Source organism: Diaphorina citri, unplaced genomic scaffold (genome assembly GCF_000475195.1).
Source record: "Diaphorina citri unplaced genomic scaffold, Diaci psyllid genome assembly version 1.1 scaffold561, whole genome shotgun sequence".
Lineage (NCBI taxonomy): Eukaryota > Metazoa > Arthropoda > Insecta > Hemiptera > Psyllidae > Diaphorina > Diaphorina citri.
Genome location: NW_007377995.1, coordinates 82530 through 97067, shown reverse-complemented (window position 1 = coordinate 97067; position 14538 = coordinate 82530). Strand labels below are relative to the sequence as shown.

At 38.2% G+C, this 14538-nt stretch overlaps 1 protein-coding gene across 1 annotated transcript; it reads left to right on the top strand.

Annotated features, from left to right (window-relative positions):
- The first annotated feature begins 1943 nt into the window (after positions 1–1943).
- On the top strand, positions 1944–2781 carry LOC113467823 (zinc finger BED domain-containing protein 4-like). Its single transcript, XM_026824257.1, has one exon. It carries the CDS (start codon positions 2143–2145, stop codon positions 2509–2511), a length of 369 nt encoding a protein of 122 aa, XP_026680058.1. The 5' UTR covers positions 1944–2142; the 3' UTR covers positions 2512–2781.
- The last annotated feature ends 11757 nt before the right edge of the window (positions 2782–14538 follow it).

Here is a 14538-nt window from a genome sequence, read left to right as displayed (position 1 = left end):
CAGAAAAATGGCGTCTCTAAACCGAGAAAAAATGGCGTCTCTAAACCGCGAAAAAAATGGCGACTCTTAACCGCAGTCGAGAGCTTGGTTTAGTATGGCAAGAGGGGAAACGTAAACCTAAAAGTGGTTAACGCCCCTCACGTCATAAACACACTTCTAGAGATGCGAAATCCCAGTCCCAAGGTTGATTTAATTCATTACAATCAAGTCCGCCCTGGGAGTTGAATCTTTTAATTCAGTCCCAGTCTTTCCAGTCCCTGTGTAAAATCTCAACAAACCCAGTAGGTAGTGTAGGTACATGGTACATGCTTGGGATTGTACACAGGGACTGGAAAGACTGGGATTGAAATCTAGAGTGATTGTATAGAACTATAGAAGTAGTCCTCGCATCTCAGCGTAACCAATCAGATCGCTCCATTTACCTAGTAGACATTCCCCCCACTCGTCGCACGGTAGTGCATCACATAAATGCACCATCCATACGCACAATGAACATGCAAAATAGGAGAGGGAGAGGGGAGAGGCAGATTGCGGGAAGAGAAAAGAAAAAAAGATCGTTATTATTCGTAAACGGAGATTGCCGAAAAGGGAGTTTTGGGACTGGGACTGGGTATTTTGAGTAGGGACTGTTTAAGTCATTCGGTCTTTGTGTGGGATTCAAGTCTTTTAATGTTTTAATTCAGTCAGTCAGTCTTTACACATCTAAGATTTTTGAACATTTTCAATGCGTTGAGTAGACACAACCCCAAGATCTCCCCAAACCTCAGAACAATACTCTAAACGAGAGCGCACAAGCGCATTGTAAAGAACACTGTGGCTCAAAGGAACTTTGAAGTTTTTAGTAATGTATACCACAACATTAGACGTTCTTTTAGTCTTAGAACATAGACTCTCTATTTGATGGTCAAAATTGAGTTTTAAGTCAAAGAACACTCCTAAAACCAAGTGAATGAATTTCCTATCAATAGGCGTGCCGTTAATTGCATAGTTATAGAATTCAGTGTTATGTTTCCTAGTATAAGATACAACAACAATTTTATCAATGTTAACTTTCATTGAGTTACTAGTACACCAGGTAACTATAGCATTAATGTCATTTTGTAAGAGTCGAGATTCATCAGCACTGGCAACATGACAACCGATTTTAAGATCGTCTGCAAAAATATCAAAGTAACAATTTCGGAGGACATTTTTAATGTCATCAAAAAAGATGATAAACAAAAGGGGGCCAAGATTTGACCCCTGGGGTACACCAGAAGGGACGTTTAAAAGGTCAGAAAAAATATTACCAACTTTAACTTGGCATTCTCGCCACGAATCTTTTTGATCGGACCGAAACTGGACCGTGACCGGAGCGAGACTGGCACTGTAGTGTGAATAGGCAGCAATCAAGCAACGATCAACATTCCTTCGTTCAATTTTCAAAGTAGGTACGATGTTATTTCGTGACCATGTTTTTTAATACCTAAAACTCATAATGAATTATTTAATTTCTTATTCCAAATTTGTTTTCTCTCTTTCATTTATTTTATTTATTTTTATCACTTTATTTATTCTTTCTTCATTTATTCTTCATTTATTTTATTATTGCAAGAGTGAAGTGAGACAAATCGTACCACAGATTAGCGATTGCAGCTAATTCGAAATTTGTGAACTTACTCAGACTCATTTTACTTGTTTTCTCTCTTTCATTTATTTTATTTATTTTTATCACTTTATTTATTCTTTCTTCATTTATTCTTTATTTATTTTATTATTGCAACCTTCTTCCGTTTCAACTTATCTGCTTCTTCTTCTTCTTCTTCATCCAAACATAATATATGTATAGCGATTGCAGCTAATTCGAAATTTGTGAACTTACTCAGACTCATTTTACAAAAAAAAAAATAATAAAAAAATTCAAGACAAATAATAAAGTAGGAGTCTGTACGAATAATAAAAAAAAAAACTACGCCTAGGACTAGGACCAACTAGAAATGAAAGAAAAATGACCGAAGCATGAACGTTGCTTGAACGATAGTGCGAATACTCAATCTTTTGATCGGACCGTTACCGGACCAGAGAAACACACCTGTGTGAATTTGGCTGATGCCCTGGAAACCATAGCTAAAGATTACGACATTCATAATAAAATCGCTGGTCATGAACAATTGGCAACAAATACCTTGCTTTGCACATACTATAAACTTAGTTGTGAAGGATGGATTAAGAGATAACGTAGCATGTATTGTGAAAAAGATTAAATCAATAGTAGAATACTTCAAACGAAGTACCTCGGCGAAAGCGAAGCTAGATGCTATCATACATCAGTTGGAGCTGCCAAAATTGAAGTTGAAACAAGAAGTTTCAACTAGGTGGAACTCCACCTATGATATGATAGCAAGAGCTCTGAAGCTCAAGGACGCAATCGTGACGGTCATGGCAATCTTAAACCTTGAACCAGAACTTCCGTCCTTGACAGCTATAGAGTGGACTCTAGGTTCCCAAGTAGTGGACGTTCTAGAAATCTAGAAATATTCAACTGTGGAAGTTAGTACCGAGAAAAATGTATCGTTATCGAAGATCATTATTTACATTGAAACCATGAAAAGAACACTGGACGGATTTATTACCCAGAATACATTCCTCCCTGAAGTAATTAAACTGGTGAAGGACCTAAAAGACAGCATCTTAAAACGATTCAGGTATGTTAACGAAGTAGCAATCGAGTGCACTCTTTTAGATCCCCGTTTTAAAAAAGCGGGGTTCATGGGAGATGATATCAAATTCAAGAAAGCTTACAATAACTGTTGGAAGTAAAATAGGATTGCATTTACCTGTGTACGAGTTCTGTTTTGAAAAGCCCCTCTGAAAGCTAGGTGCACCAGTCTTTTATCTTGCACTGTCACCTCCCCTTCATGCTAGGTGGACTACTGCACCAGCCTATAGCACTGCTACCTTTTACACGAAATGTTATAGCCGTGAAATAGTATAGCCTTTTGTCGGAGGCTTGTGTTCACCGTAATGGGAGTGAGATAACAAATCTATATTTCATTTTAACTTTCCTTATCATGTAGGAAGGAAAGTAGTGTATTTACGTGTCGCTTTCCCGGTTGAAAAGATAACGGGAAAGTATGGACAATGGGTAATTGGCCTAAACTCTAGACTAGTCTAAAGGCTGCGAATAAAGCTTTTTTTTTTTAGTTGGAACATCTACACTAGAACTGTATAATGAAAGACAAGTCCAAGCAATTACTGATGTTTTTCATTCATACACACAAACACACTCACACTCACACTCACACAAACACACTCACACACACACACAAACACACCTACCTAATATTTAGCTCTGTAAGTTAAATATATCTGGTTTTTGGTCCAGTTCATTGTAGTATTTCATTGCAGACATCGTGGGGGATTTAAGATGATTGGTATTGTTGGACACCGAAAAAAGGATGTTTGGGTCTTAAGCCTTGGATTTGGAATTCTAAAACTTATATTGCTCGTAAGTTCTGAGCTATTAATCCTATAGGTAAATATATTTCTTAATGGACACCGAAAAAAGGATGTTTGGGTCTATTCTAAGCCTTGGATTTGGAATTCTAAAACTTATGTTGCTCGTAAGTTCTGAGCTATTTAACCTATAGGTAAATATATTTCTTAGAATTAGACTGCCTTTTCACAAATCAGATTGTTCAATGTTCATTCCTGTGAATCCTGTGGTTGTTTTATCGCTAACTTGATTTAATTCGCACATTGAAATGTCAAAGAGAGAGAGAGAGGAAGGGGTGACTGGTTAGTAATAATATGTACAATGTACATACTATGTATGTACCTAGGTAGGTAGAGATGGAGTGGATAGGCAGTAAGTATAGGTGTTTAGATGGAATAAGTAGGGAGTAGGTAATTAATTAAGCAAGCCTAAGCAAAATTTCCCAACGCCTTGCATGTACATTCTTCAATTTCCCGAACGACGTCAAGGAGAAACTCATTGTTGTCATTCATAAATTTTCTTCCTGGTTTCCTTAACGCGAACGCGGAGCAACTTTTCTCAACTTCGAAATTTGATACAAAAGATTAAAGCGTAGGGTTTAATTTAGGGATATACGCGGGTTTAATTTAGGGATATACGCGCCTAGTTAGGTAAAATTTTGCCTTAGAAGGTAAAATTTTGTAAGCGCTAGCCTCTAGGTCGCGGATTAGATTTGCGCACGCCTTGCATGTACATTCTTCAATTTCCCGAACGACGTCAAGGAGAAACTCATTGTTGTCATTCATAAAATTTTCTTCCTGGTTTCCCGCGAACACGGAGCAACTTTTCTCAACTTTAGGGATATACGCGTAGGGAATATACCTACGTCAGAAATAGATAGCGCCTAGTTTAGTTAGGTAAAATTTTACCTTAGAAGGCAAAATTTTGTAAGCGCTAGCCTCTAGGTCGCGGATTAGATTTGCGCCCTGGGCCAACTATGTATCTTCAACAGATAAGGTTCGTTCTCGGAATGGCAGGCTTTGACCTATCCTGTCTTCCTTTTCTCTTTGATTTCGGAACGATAAGACCTCCGTTTTTACCCTCTATCAAACCTCTTTAACGCGTTAAGCGTGGTAAACCCATACAGGGCCTTCATTTAAATCATAGTAAATTATAAGTTATAGACTTTCTCCAAAACCCCCATGTGGGTTTTAACACACAGTTTAGTTCCTGTACACTAAACCCCCAAAGGGCTGTCATATCAATTTATTTCTTCAGATGATCTGATTGTGCTGGAAAAGAGGTATCACTTTTAAAACGTGGGGGATTTAAGATGATTGGTATTGTTGGACACCGAAAAAAGGATGTTTGGGTCTATTCTAAGCCTTGGATTTGGAATTCTAAAACCTATGTTGCTCGTAAGTTCTGAGCTATTAATCCTATAGGTAAATATATTTCTTAAGTATTTGAGTTGGTTTTCCCCATGTCTTGTCTCAATGGATTCTATTGGCAGCCTAATATTATGAGGATATTTAGGATAGAATCCATTGAGTTTTTGAAAGAGGTACCTAACAAAGCAGGCTTGTACCTTTTCAATTGCTTTTTTGTTGATGTTGTTTAACACACAGTTTAGTTCCTGTACACTAAACCCCCAAAGGGCTTTCATATCAATTTATTTCTTCAGATGACCTGATTGTGCTGGAAAAGAGGTATCACTTTTAAAACTGATAAAATTGGTTGGCACAGAACAGACTATAATCTTTTAAAAAGCCACGATGAACTTGTTCTCGTCCCCCGAGGAAAATGTCGATCCCGGTGCCAATAGGGAAGTAACCTACTGGCGATGCACATCTGAAACCAAAAGGATGTGAACTTGTTAAAAAATCAAATTAGAGTAAGTAGCGTGCGATTCCCTGATCCCTAACCTCCTCAGTTAATAAAATATGAAGCATAGTGTAAGATAGAGCACATCGCAGGAATCTGTGCCTTTAATAGTAATTATTAATTAATTAATAATAATTAATTGAAACTTTCCTCTTGTTTGGGAGTATCACTTTGTAACAACACTTGAAAATGTCAAGTACCGCGCTTCAGATAGCTCCTAATACCAGAGGCGTATTCGCAAAGTAGATAATGATCTCTCAATTTTTGAAAATTTTTGGGTAGACAAAAAACTTCCTACAAATCCAAACCCCTATCAGGTAGACCAGGTGTCAGGTCTACCAGATCGTGTCAGGTCTACCTGATATTGTGTGTGCTCATCAGGTAGACCTGTCAGGTGGACCTGATCATTTATACCTGATAGTGAGAGGCTAGCCCTAGATAGGGAGGGAACGGATAGGGTTTCGCATGATGAGGGGTTTACTTTTATTTATTCAACGGATATAGGTATATGTAATTATATACGTAACTCTATCTTACCATTATAGTACACGGAGTACTGTCGATGTCGGCTGAAACTAAAGGTCAAATACATTCCACGCCACTGCAGGCAAAGCTCATACCTTCACACAAGAGTGATCTCATCTTCACTCCTTGCCCTACACCTGTCTTCCACCCAACCCTAGTATCTCTACCCATCCCTACCACCCAACCCTGATATCTCCACCCATCCCTACCACCCAACCCTGATATCTCCACCCATCCCTAGCACCCTATCCTGATATCCCCACCCATCCTTAGCACCCTGCCCTATACTCCAATCACTCCCCTAATGAATATTCAACTTTATTGGAACAGAAAGTTTCCGTGCGAATTTCTCAAGAGTTAATTCGGAGAAGGTGCTATTGTCACTTGATAGGGGAAATGTCGCAAATATGGAAGGCGATTAGGTGAGAAAGGATAAAAAAGAAGAAGATTGAATGCGGTTCAAAGCTCAAAAGTGACAAAACCTGCGACCTAGTGATTACAAGACAGACGCGTTACCTCCAAGCTAACTAGGCTGACAACCAGGAAAATTAATAATATTGTCATCTATTTTGATTGGCTTTTTTTTCTAACCTTTACTGGCACTCTGTGTATTGATAGCTGTTCATTCAACTTGCCCAAGTTTTATAATGGGAATTTTATCAGCGTTTTTCTTGACGTCTGAATGACGTATGAGGAACGATATGAAATAAAAGCAAATAGAAGGGAAATAAGTACCTACCTACTGGTCACATATATTGCCACATAATTACCTATTATCTACTGTTGCCAGGAGAATGAAGTTCTCACCAGGACTTACCCTTTTGAAGTAAGATGGAGTACAAAAACATCTAATACCTTCTGAACGGGAACATGGCAAAGTAAAAGAAGAAGAAGCTCTAATTTCTAATACTTTACAAAGAATTCCCAATAAAAATAATTGAAAAACAAATGAAAATTATAATGATGAAAAATTAAAAGTAGATGGCTGCTTCCAATTAGCCATCAGCCGCAATAGCACGTTGTTCCCATCAGTTCCCAATTTATCAATGAATTTAAGCGACTTTTTTATTTAATTTCCATTATTACGACATTCCGCCTCTGCAGGTAAATCAAGTGCTCCTAAATCTCATAGACGCTGAGAACATCTCAAAATGAGGTGGCACTTCTGACAGCAGTATTATTGATGTCAAGAGTGAAGAGGGGTAGTGCGAAAGACGAACGGTTTTGTTTAGAAGAAGCTACTCATGCGAGCTTAGTTAGCTCGGAAGGTAAAACATCTGCTTTGTAAGTGCTAATTTACTTGCTTGATTAAAATAGGTATCTACATAAAGTGTTTTTATTTCTTTTATCAGTCCATCACAAGAACAATGTACCCAGAGCTGAATCCTCCTCGTCTAAAACCTTAGATTATGTAGACTGTAGACTGAGGAGAAACAGCTCATTCTTCCTATCATAATCGTTTCTTTTCCAACGTCCGATCTTCCGTATTAATCTTTCTTTTCTGTAGTTTTGTTTTCTCTATATCTTGACCTACAGTGTGTATTCACACTATGCTGTGGGTCTGGCCTTTCTTTTTTTTTTTTTTTTTTTATATGTATATATATTTTCTAGAGGTTTGATAGGGAACTGTAACTGCCAAGGTCTGATTGTCCCGAAATCGAAGAGAGAAGGAAGACAGGATAGGAGAAAGCCAGCAATTCCGAGAACGAATATCTTTTTTTCTACTGGTCACAATCAGGTAACATGAGTTATTGTTGCTTTTTTGATTTTGCTTCACAAAGGCTTAAAATAATAATTGTGTAGCAAGTAGCAACTCCGTTTTATGAAAGTTAATTATTTTTCCTCTGTAGATTTTTTTCCTGGGAAGAAGTTAGGTAAAAACATTTTCCCTTTGGAGAAAAAAAAATGAAACTTGTCAAATTCAGATTTTTTTCTTGTTCAGGAGACAAAAATCAAGTTAGCCTCTGCTGGACTAGAATACCTCAAAGAAAGAAAATGAGTTTTCCTCCATCAAAATTTGAGGATCTTTTTTTCTACTGGTCACAATCAGGTAACATGAGTTATTGTTGCTTTTTTGATTTTGCTTCACAAAGGCTTAAAATAATAATAAAAATAATAATAATCTGTGTAGCAAGTAGCAACTCCGTTTTATGAAAGTTAATTATTTTTCCTCTGTAGATTTTTTTTCCTGGGAAGAAGTTAAGTAAAAACATTTTCCCTTTGGAGAAAAAAAAAAAATGAAACTTGTCAAATTCAGATTTTTTCTTGTTCAGGAGACAAAAATCGAGTTAGCCTCTGCTGGACTAGAATACCTCAAAGAAAGAAAATGAGTTTTCCTCCATCAAAATTGGAGGATCTATGTACCTACAATTCTACATCCCTAATTTCAGAATGTTCAGATCAAAATTTTGAGCCATGGAGCGAAGATTTGTATGAACGCCTGGTATCTTGTAAATATGCAATGTGCTCCGCACATTAAATCATTTCCTTTTGGTCAAGTTTATAATCTAGCTTTAGTTATCCTTCCTTTCTTCGAATCTTCCTACACTATTTACTTACTCTCTCAGAAGAAAAAAAAAATCTCAAGTAAAAATAAATAAAAATTAACATTTTTATGTTCCTATGTGCTCCGCACATTAAATCATTTCCTTTTGGTCAAGTTTATAATCTAGCTTTAGTTATCCTTCCTTTCTTCGAATCTTCCTACACTAGGTACCTATTTACTTACTCTCTCAGAAGAAAAAAAATCTCAAGTAAAAATAAATAAAAATTAACATTTTTATGTTCCTTGTTGGATTTTTTTTAGAACTTTCCGCAAAAGTTATCTCTCTACCTACACCAAAGTCGTGAGAAAGATTTATTTAGATAAGGAATAAGAGCTAAGTTTTTCCTACATTTGAAAGCTCCTGTGTATACAAAGTATCGCGTTTAATTCTATAAATTAACTCTTGACTTACATTTCAAGTTTCACCGGAGAATTTCATCTCAACTTTTTGAATATACAGGGTATCTCCCGACCCAGATCTAGGGTGGAACTGAAACTACGCGTTGATACTACCCTCGACTAGAATTTTTCTAAAAAATCAATTAATTCTATAAATTAACTCTTGACTTACATTTCAAGTTTCACCGGAGAATTTCATCTCAACTTTTTGAATATACAGGGTATCTCCCGAACCAGATCTAGGGTGGGACTGAAACTATGAGTTGATACTACCCTCGACTAGAATTTTTCTAAAAAATCAATAATAAAATTATAATAATATAAGTGCTTATTTATAGATACTGCTCGCATAGGACTGAAAAGTCCCTTTACTCCAGCAGTCTAGGTTTTCCTTGCCTTTGTGATCCGTTCCTTGCCCTTGTGATCAATTTAATTTGAAGAAACCATTTTCTAATTTCAATGTTGGTATACAAAAAAAACCTACCCTGTATGAAAAATGTCATCCATTTCCCCCAGCATGCTTCATGAAACTGATTTATAACGTTTGTCTTACTTCCCAACCTTGACTGCTAGTATTGTTGTGGTATGCAATATGGTTTTATAGTTGTTATTGTTGCAAGATAATATGTTTCGAGTACGTTAAGTTTGGAGCTTTTGTAGCAATGCAACCGTAATAGTATCCATGAGGAACGTAATGTTATAATCATGATTTTCATCTAAACATAAGCAGTGGTGTAAAGTGGACTTCATGAATTTGTGAAGGTTGGTGGTGCGAATTCCAAGGCAAAAATTAGAGTAAGTATTGGACATGTGTGTTAGTGATTTATTTAGACTGTCGGATTAGGAAATCTAGTCCCTAATCTCAACAGTTTAATCTTGCAACAGTAATAATAAAAAGTGTATCAATCGGGGAAAATTTTGTGGGGAAGGTTATAGAAAATGCAACACATACACATACCACCTATGATAGTTGGTTTGCTGAAAAATGGAAAGTAAACATTGCCTGGCATTGATGAAATTACGACGCAAGTAAGAAAAAAGACACTTTTCAATTTTTCTTCTTCTTCTTCTTTTTTCTTCCCAAAATAATTTTCAACTCCTCCGCGACCCTGTATGTTCCATTTCGACTGCCATTAGGCTGCAAAAATAATGTAACCCTATCATAATCTCCTTGGAAGTCCCAATAAAGAGTTTGCGCCCATTAGAAAGACTCTTTTCAGGTATTTATGAGGGCTCTGAAAGCTTCTGTCGAGTAGAGGGAAAAAGGGCTACACGAGGGAGAATAAGAGGAGGGGAAATAAGTGTGTGGGAGAGAAATTAAGGGTAGGGGAGGGACAGTTAAGGTCTGCACTTGGAAGTCCCAATAAAGAGTTTGCGCCCATTAGAAAGACTCTTTTCAGGTATTTATGAGGGCTCTGAAAGCTTCTGTCGAGTAGAGAGAAAAAGGGCTACACGAGGGAAAATAAGAGAAGGGGAAATAAGTGTGTGGGAGAGAAATTAGGGGAGAGGAGGGACAGTTAAGGTCTGCAGGGGGGGAAAAGGCCATAAGAAGGAACAAAGGGAGATAATGTGACGGTTTGCATAAAAGCGTCCTCCGTCGTAAAAGGCGACGAAAGTGTCTACAGGCAGGTGTGCTTGCCGACAAATCCTTACGAGGCGAGAGTGAAATGGACTTTTCAATGAAACTTTAGAAGAGGAACAAAGGGAGATAATGTGACGGTTTGCATAAAAGCGTCCTCCGTCGTAAAAGGCGACGAAAGTGTCTACAGGCAGGTGTGCTTGCCGAAAAATCCTTACGAGGCGAGAGTGAAATGGACTTTTCAATGAAACTTAGAAGAGGTGAATTTTGATTTTGAGGATGGATTCCTTGATTTTGATTCAAAATGTTAGGGGTAGGAGCATAAGTAGTAATCTGTTTCAGAAAGAACACCAATTGTTACTAATTGATGTGCCGTTTTGTATGTGTACTCGTATGTTATCTGTCCCCTGACTTGAGAGATAGTTTTCGTGCTTTTGCATAGGAAAACCAGGCCTCAAAAGAAATAGACCGTAAGGGATGTTTACCATTGTTGAGTCATAAGGTGTATTTTCCTTTCGAGAAACTGACCGAATATTAAAAATATGGTTTCGGTTTCAAAGAGAAAATTGTCCACCTCTTTCTCCTCCCCCTCCTATTCTTTCTTCTCCTCCTCCTTCTTCTCCTCCTCCTCCTTTTTCTTCTTCTCCTCCTCCTCCTTCTTCTTCTTCTCCTCGTCCTCCTCCTCTTCCTCTCCTCCTTCTTCTTCTTCGAGAAACTGACCACTGGAAAATCGACCACTGCTCCAGGGCAAACTGAATGGCGGTCATTTATAGCCTAATATACTACCCTAAGCATACTTACATCTTGCAGGGCCTTCTGATTCGAGTCGTTTCAGCATTTTCTGAAAACTTCAGAATAGCGAGAACAATGGTGAGTTTCGAATTTCAAAAAAGAAACGTTTCTGTCTCTCTGAGGAGATTTTTGATTTTCTCTCCCTCCATAGAGCATTTTATCTAAGCTCCCTCCCTTTCTCCATCTCTCTCTTTGTCTCGTTTTGTTCGAAACTTTCCTCTTGTTTGGAAGTATCACTTTGTAACAACACTTGAAAATGTCAAGTACCGCGCTTCAGATAGCTCCTAATACCAGAGTCGTATTCGCAAAGTAGATAATGATCTCTCAATTTTTGAAAATTTTTGGGTAGACAAAAAACTTCCTACAGATCCAAACCCCTGTCAGGCAGACCAGGTGTCAGGTCTACTAGATCGTGTCAGGTCTACCTGATATTGTGTGTGTTCATCAGGTGGACCTGATCATTTATACCTGATAGTGAGTGGCTAGCCCTAGATAGGGAGGGAACGGATAGGGTTTCGCATGATGAGGGGTTTACTTATATTTATTCAATGGATATATGTATACGTAACTCTATCTTACCATTATAGTACACTGAGTACCTACTGTCGATGTCGGCTGAAACTAAAGGTCAAATACATTCCACGCCACTGCAGGCAAAGCTCATACCTTCACACAAGAGTGATCTCATCTTCACTCCTTGCCCTACGCCTGTCTTGCACCCAACCCTAGTATCTCTACCCATCCCTACCACCCAACCCTGATATCTCCACCCATCGCTAGCACCCTACCCTGATATCCCCACCCATCCCTAGCACCCTACCCTGATATTCCCACCCATCCCTAGCACCCTACCCTGATATTCCCACCCATCCTTAGCACCCTACCCTATACTCCAATCACTCCCCTAATGAATCTTCAACTTTATTGGAACAGAAAGTTTCCGTGCGAATTTCTCAAGGGTTAATTCGGAGAAGGTGCTATCGTCACTTGATAGGGGAAATGTCGCAAATATGGAAGGCGAGAAAGGATAAAAAAGAAGAAGATTGAATGCGGTTCAAAGCTCAAAAGTGACGAGAAACTGACCACTGGAAAATCGACCACTGCTCCAGGGCAAACTGAATGGCGGTCATTTATAGCCTAATATACTACCCTAAGCATACCTACATCTAAGGTAATTGCAGGGCCTTCTGATTCGAGTCGTTTCAGCATTTTCTGAAAACTTCAGAATAGCGAGAACACTGGTGAGTTTCGAATTTCAAAAAAGAAACATTTCTGTCTCTCTGAGGAGATTTTTGATTTTCTCTCCCTCCATAGAGCATTTTATCTAAGCTCCCTCTCTCCCTCCCTTTCTCCATCTCTCTCTTTGGTTCGTTTTGTTGTATTTCCTTCCTTGTTTGCCTTTTCTGATCCGTTGCTTCCTCGGAATTCTAGGAGCGAGTGGGGAGCATTGCGACTTTGAGCCACTCCCAACATTTATGTTGTCTTGGGTGTATAGCCTAGCGCTCACAAGGTGCTACGTTCCTAGCTAATTATAGCCTAGTAAAGAATTACTTTGTTAGCCACAAAGTAATTCTTTTTTTTTTAAGAGGTTTAACAGAGGGAACTGTAACTGCTAATATGGTCTTATCGTCCCGAAATCGAAGAGAGACCAGGACTTACCCTTTTGAAGTAAGATGGAGTACAAAAACATCTAATACCTTCTGAACGGGAACATGGCAAAGTAAAAGAAGAAGAAGAAGAAGAAGAAGAAGAAGAAGAAGAAGCTCTAATTTCTAATACTTTACAAAGAATTCCCAATAAAAATAATTGAAAACAAATGAAAATTAGAATGATAAAAAATTAAAAGTAGATGGCTGCTTCCAAATAGCCATCAGCCGCAATAGCACGTTGTTCCCATCAGTTCCCAATTTATCAATGAATTTAAGCGACTTTTTTATTTAATTTCCATTATTACAACATTCTGCCTCTGCAGGTAAAACAAGTGCTCGTAAATCTCATAGACTCTGAGAACATCTCAGAATGAGGTGACACTTCTGACAGCAGTATTATTGATGTCAAGAGTGAAGAGGGTTAGTGCGAAAGACGAACGGTTTTGTTTAGAAGAAGCTACTCATGCGAGCTCAGTTAGCTCGGAAGGTAAAACATCTGCTTTGTAAGCGCTAATTTACTTGCTTGATTAAAATAGGTATCTACATAAAGTGTTTTTATTTCTTTAATCAGTCCATCACGAGAACAATGTACCCAGAGCTGAATCCTCCTCGTCTAAAACCTTAGCTTATGTAGACTGTAGACTGAGGAGAAACAGCTCATTCTTTCTATCATAATCGTTTCTTTTCCAACGTCCGATCTTCCGTAGGTATTAATCTTTCTTTTCTGTAGTTTTGTTTTCTCCATATCTTGACCTACAGTGTGTATTCACACTATGCTGTGGGTCTCCGTTATTTTTGACCCACCCGGTCTTATAGCCTAACGGTCTGCAATTGTGTAGCACAGTTTTGTAGTTCTAAAGGCACAAGGGACTTTTTCTTTTTAAGCCTATAAAGGTCCTCCAAGCTGAACTTTTTCAACCACCAAAACAGGTTGCATTTGATTTGGGCAAATTGGCAACGTACGGCTATTTAAGAGACCTTTTTCTAGCGGATGTCTGGAGGAATAGAAATATTTTCAAATGGTCGAATTAGTCGAATAAAGGAATCTATTGTGTTTGGGCTCAATCACATTGTGCTCTTTGATTCCATATTGCTCTTACAATTCTATTTCCTTCATCTGCATAAGCATTGTGTAAGCATTTCGACCGTTCTCCCCTTTTTTTTATGTATTATTATTATTATTTTTATTAATTTTGAAAAATCATCATTCATTTACATTCGTCACAAGTCTCCTGATATGGAAAAGTCAATTTTCCGTAGCATTGATTGTGTCAACGCTCAAAAACTCAAAATATTAAAATTACCTCAATGCTTACTCCTATATTGATGAGACAGGGCCATGTCTCGTCTTACAAGGCCATGTAGCGCCTTACTGCACCATGTAGTGTCTTTTACTGCTCCGTACTGCACTTCACCAACCATGCTGGATCCCACTGCGCCTAATTGCACCGTTTAGGTTCAAATCACGTGGGATTTTCAAGCTTTTCCAAAAACGAACCTTATCTATCTGTTTCGGATAAAATTCACCCCAGGTGAGAATTGAATCCGAGACCTAGCGCTCACAAGGTGCTACGTTCCTAGGGAATCGAACCCGCGGCCTAGCGCTTACAAGGCAGACGCACTACCAACTAAGCTAACTAGGCTGGCTAAGTGATTCTTTGAAACGGAAAATTGCAATAATAAAACTGTACAGTAGCGCAGTGTTTGAATC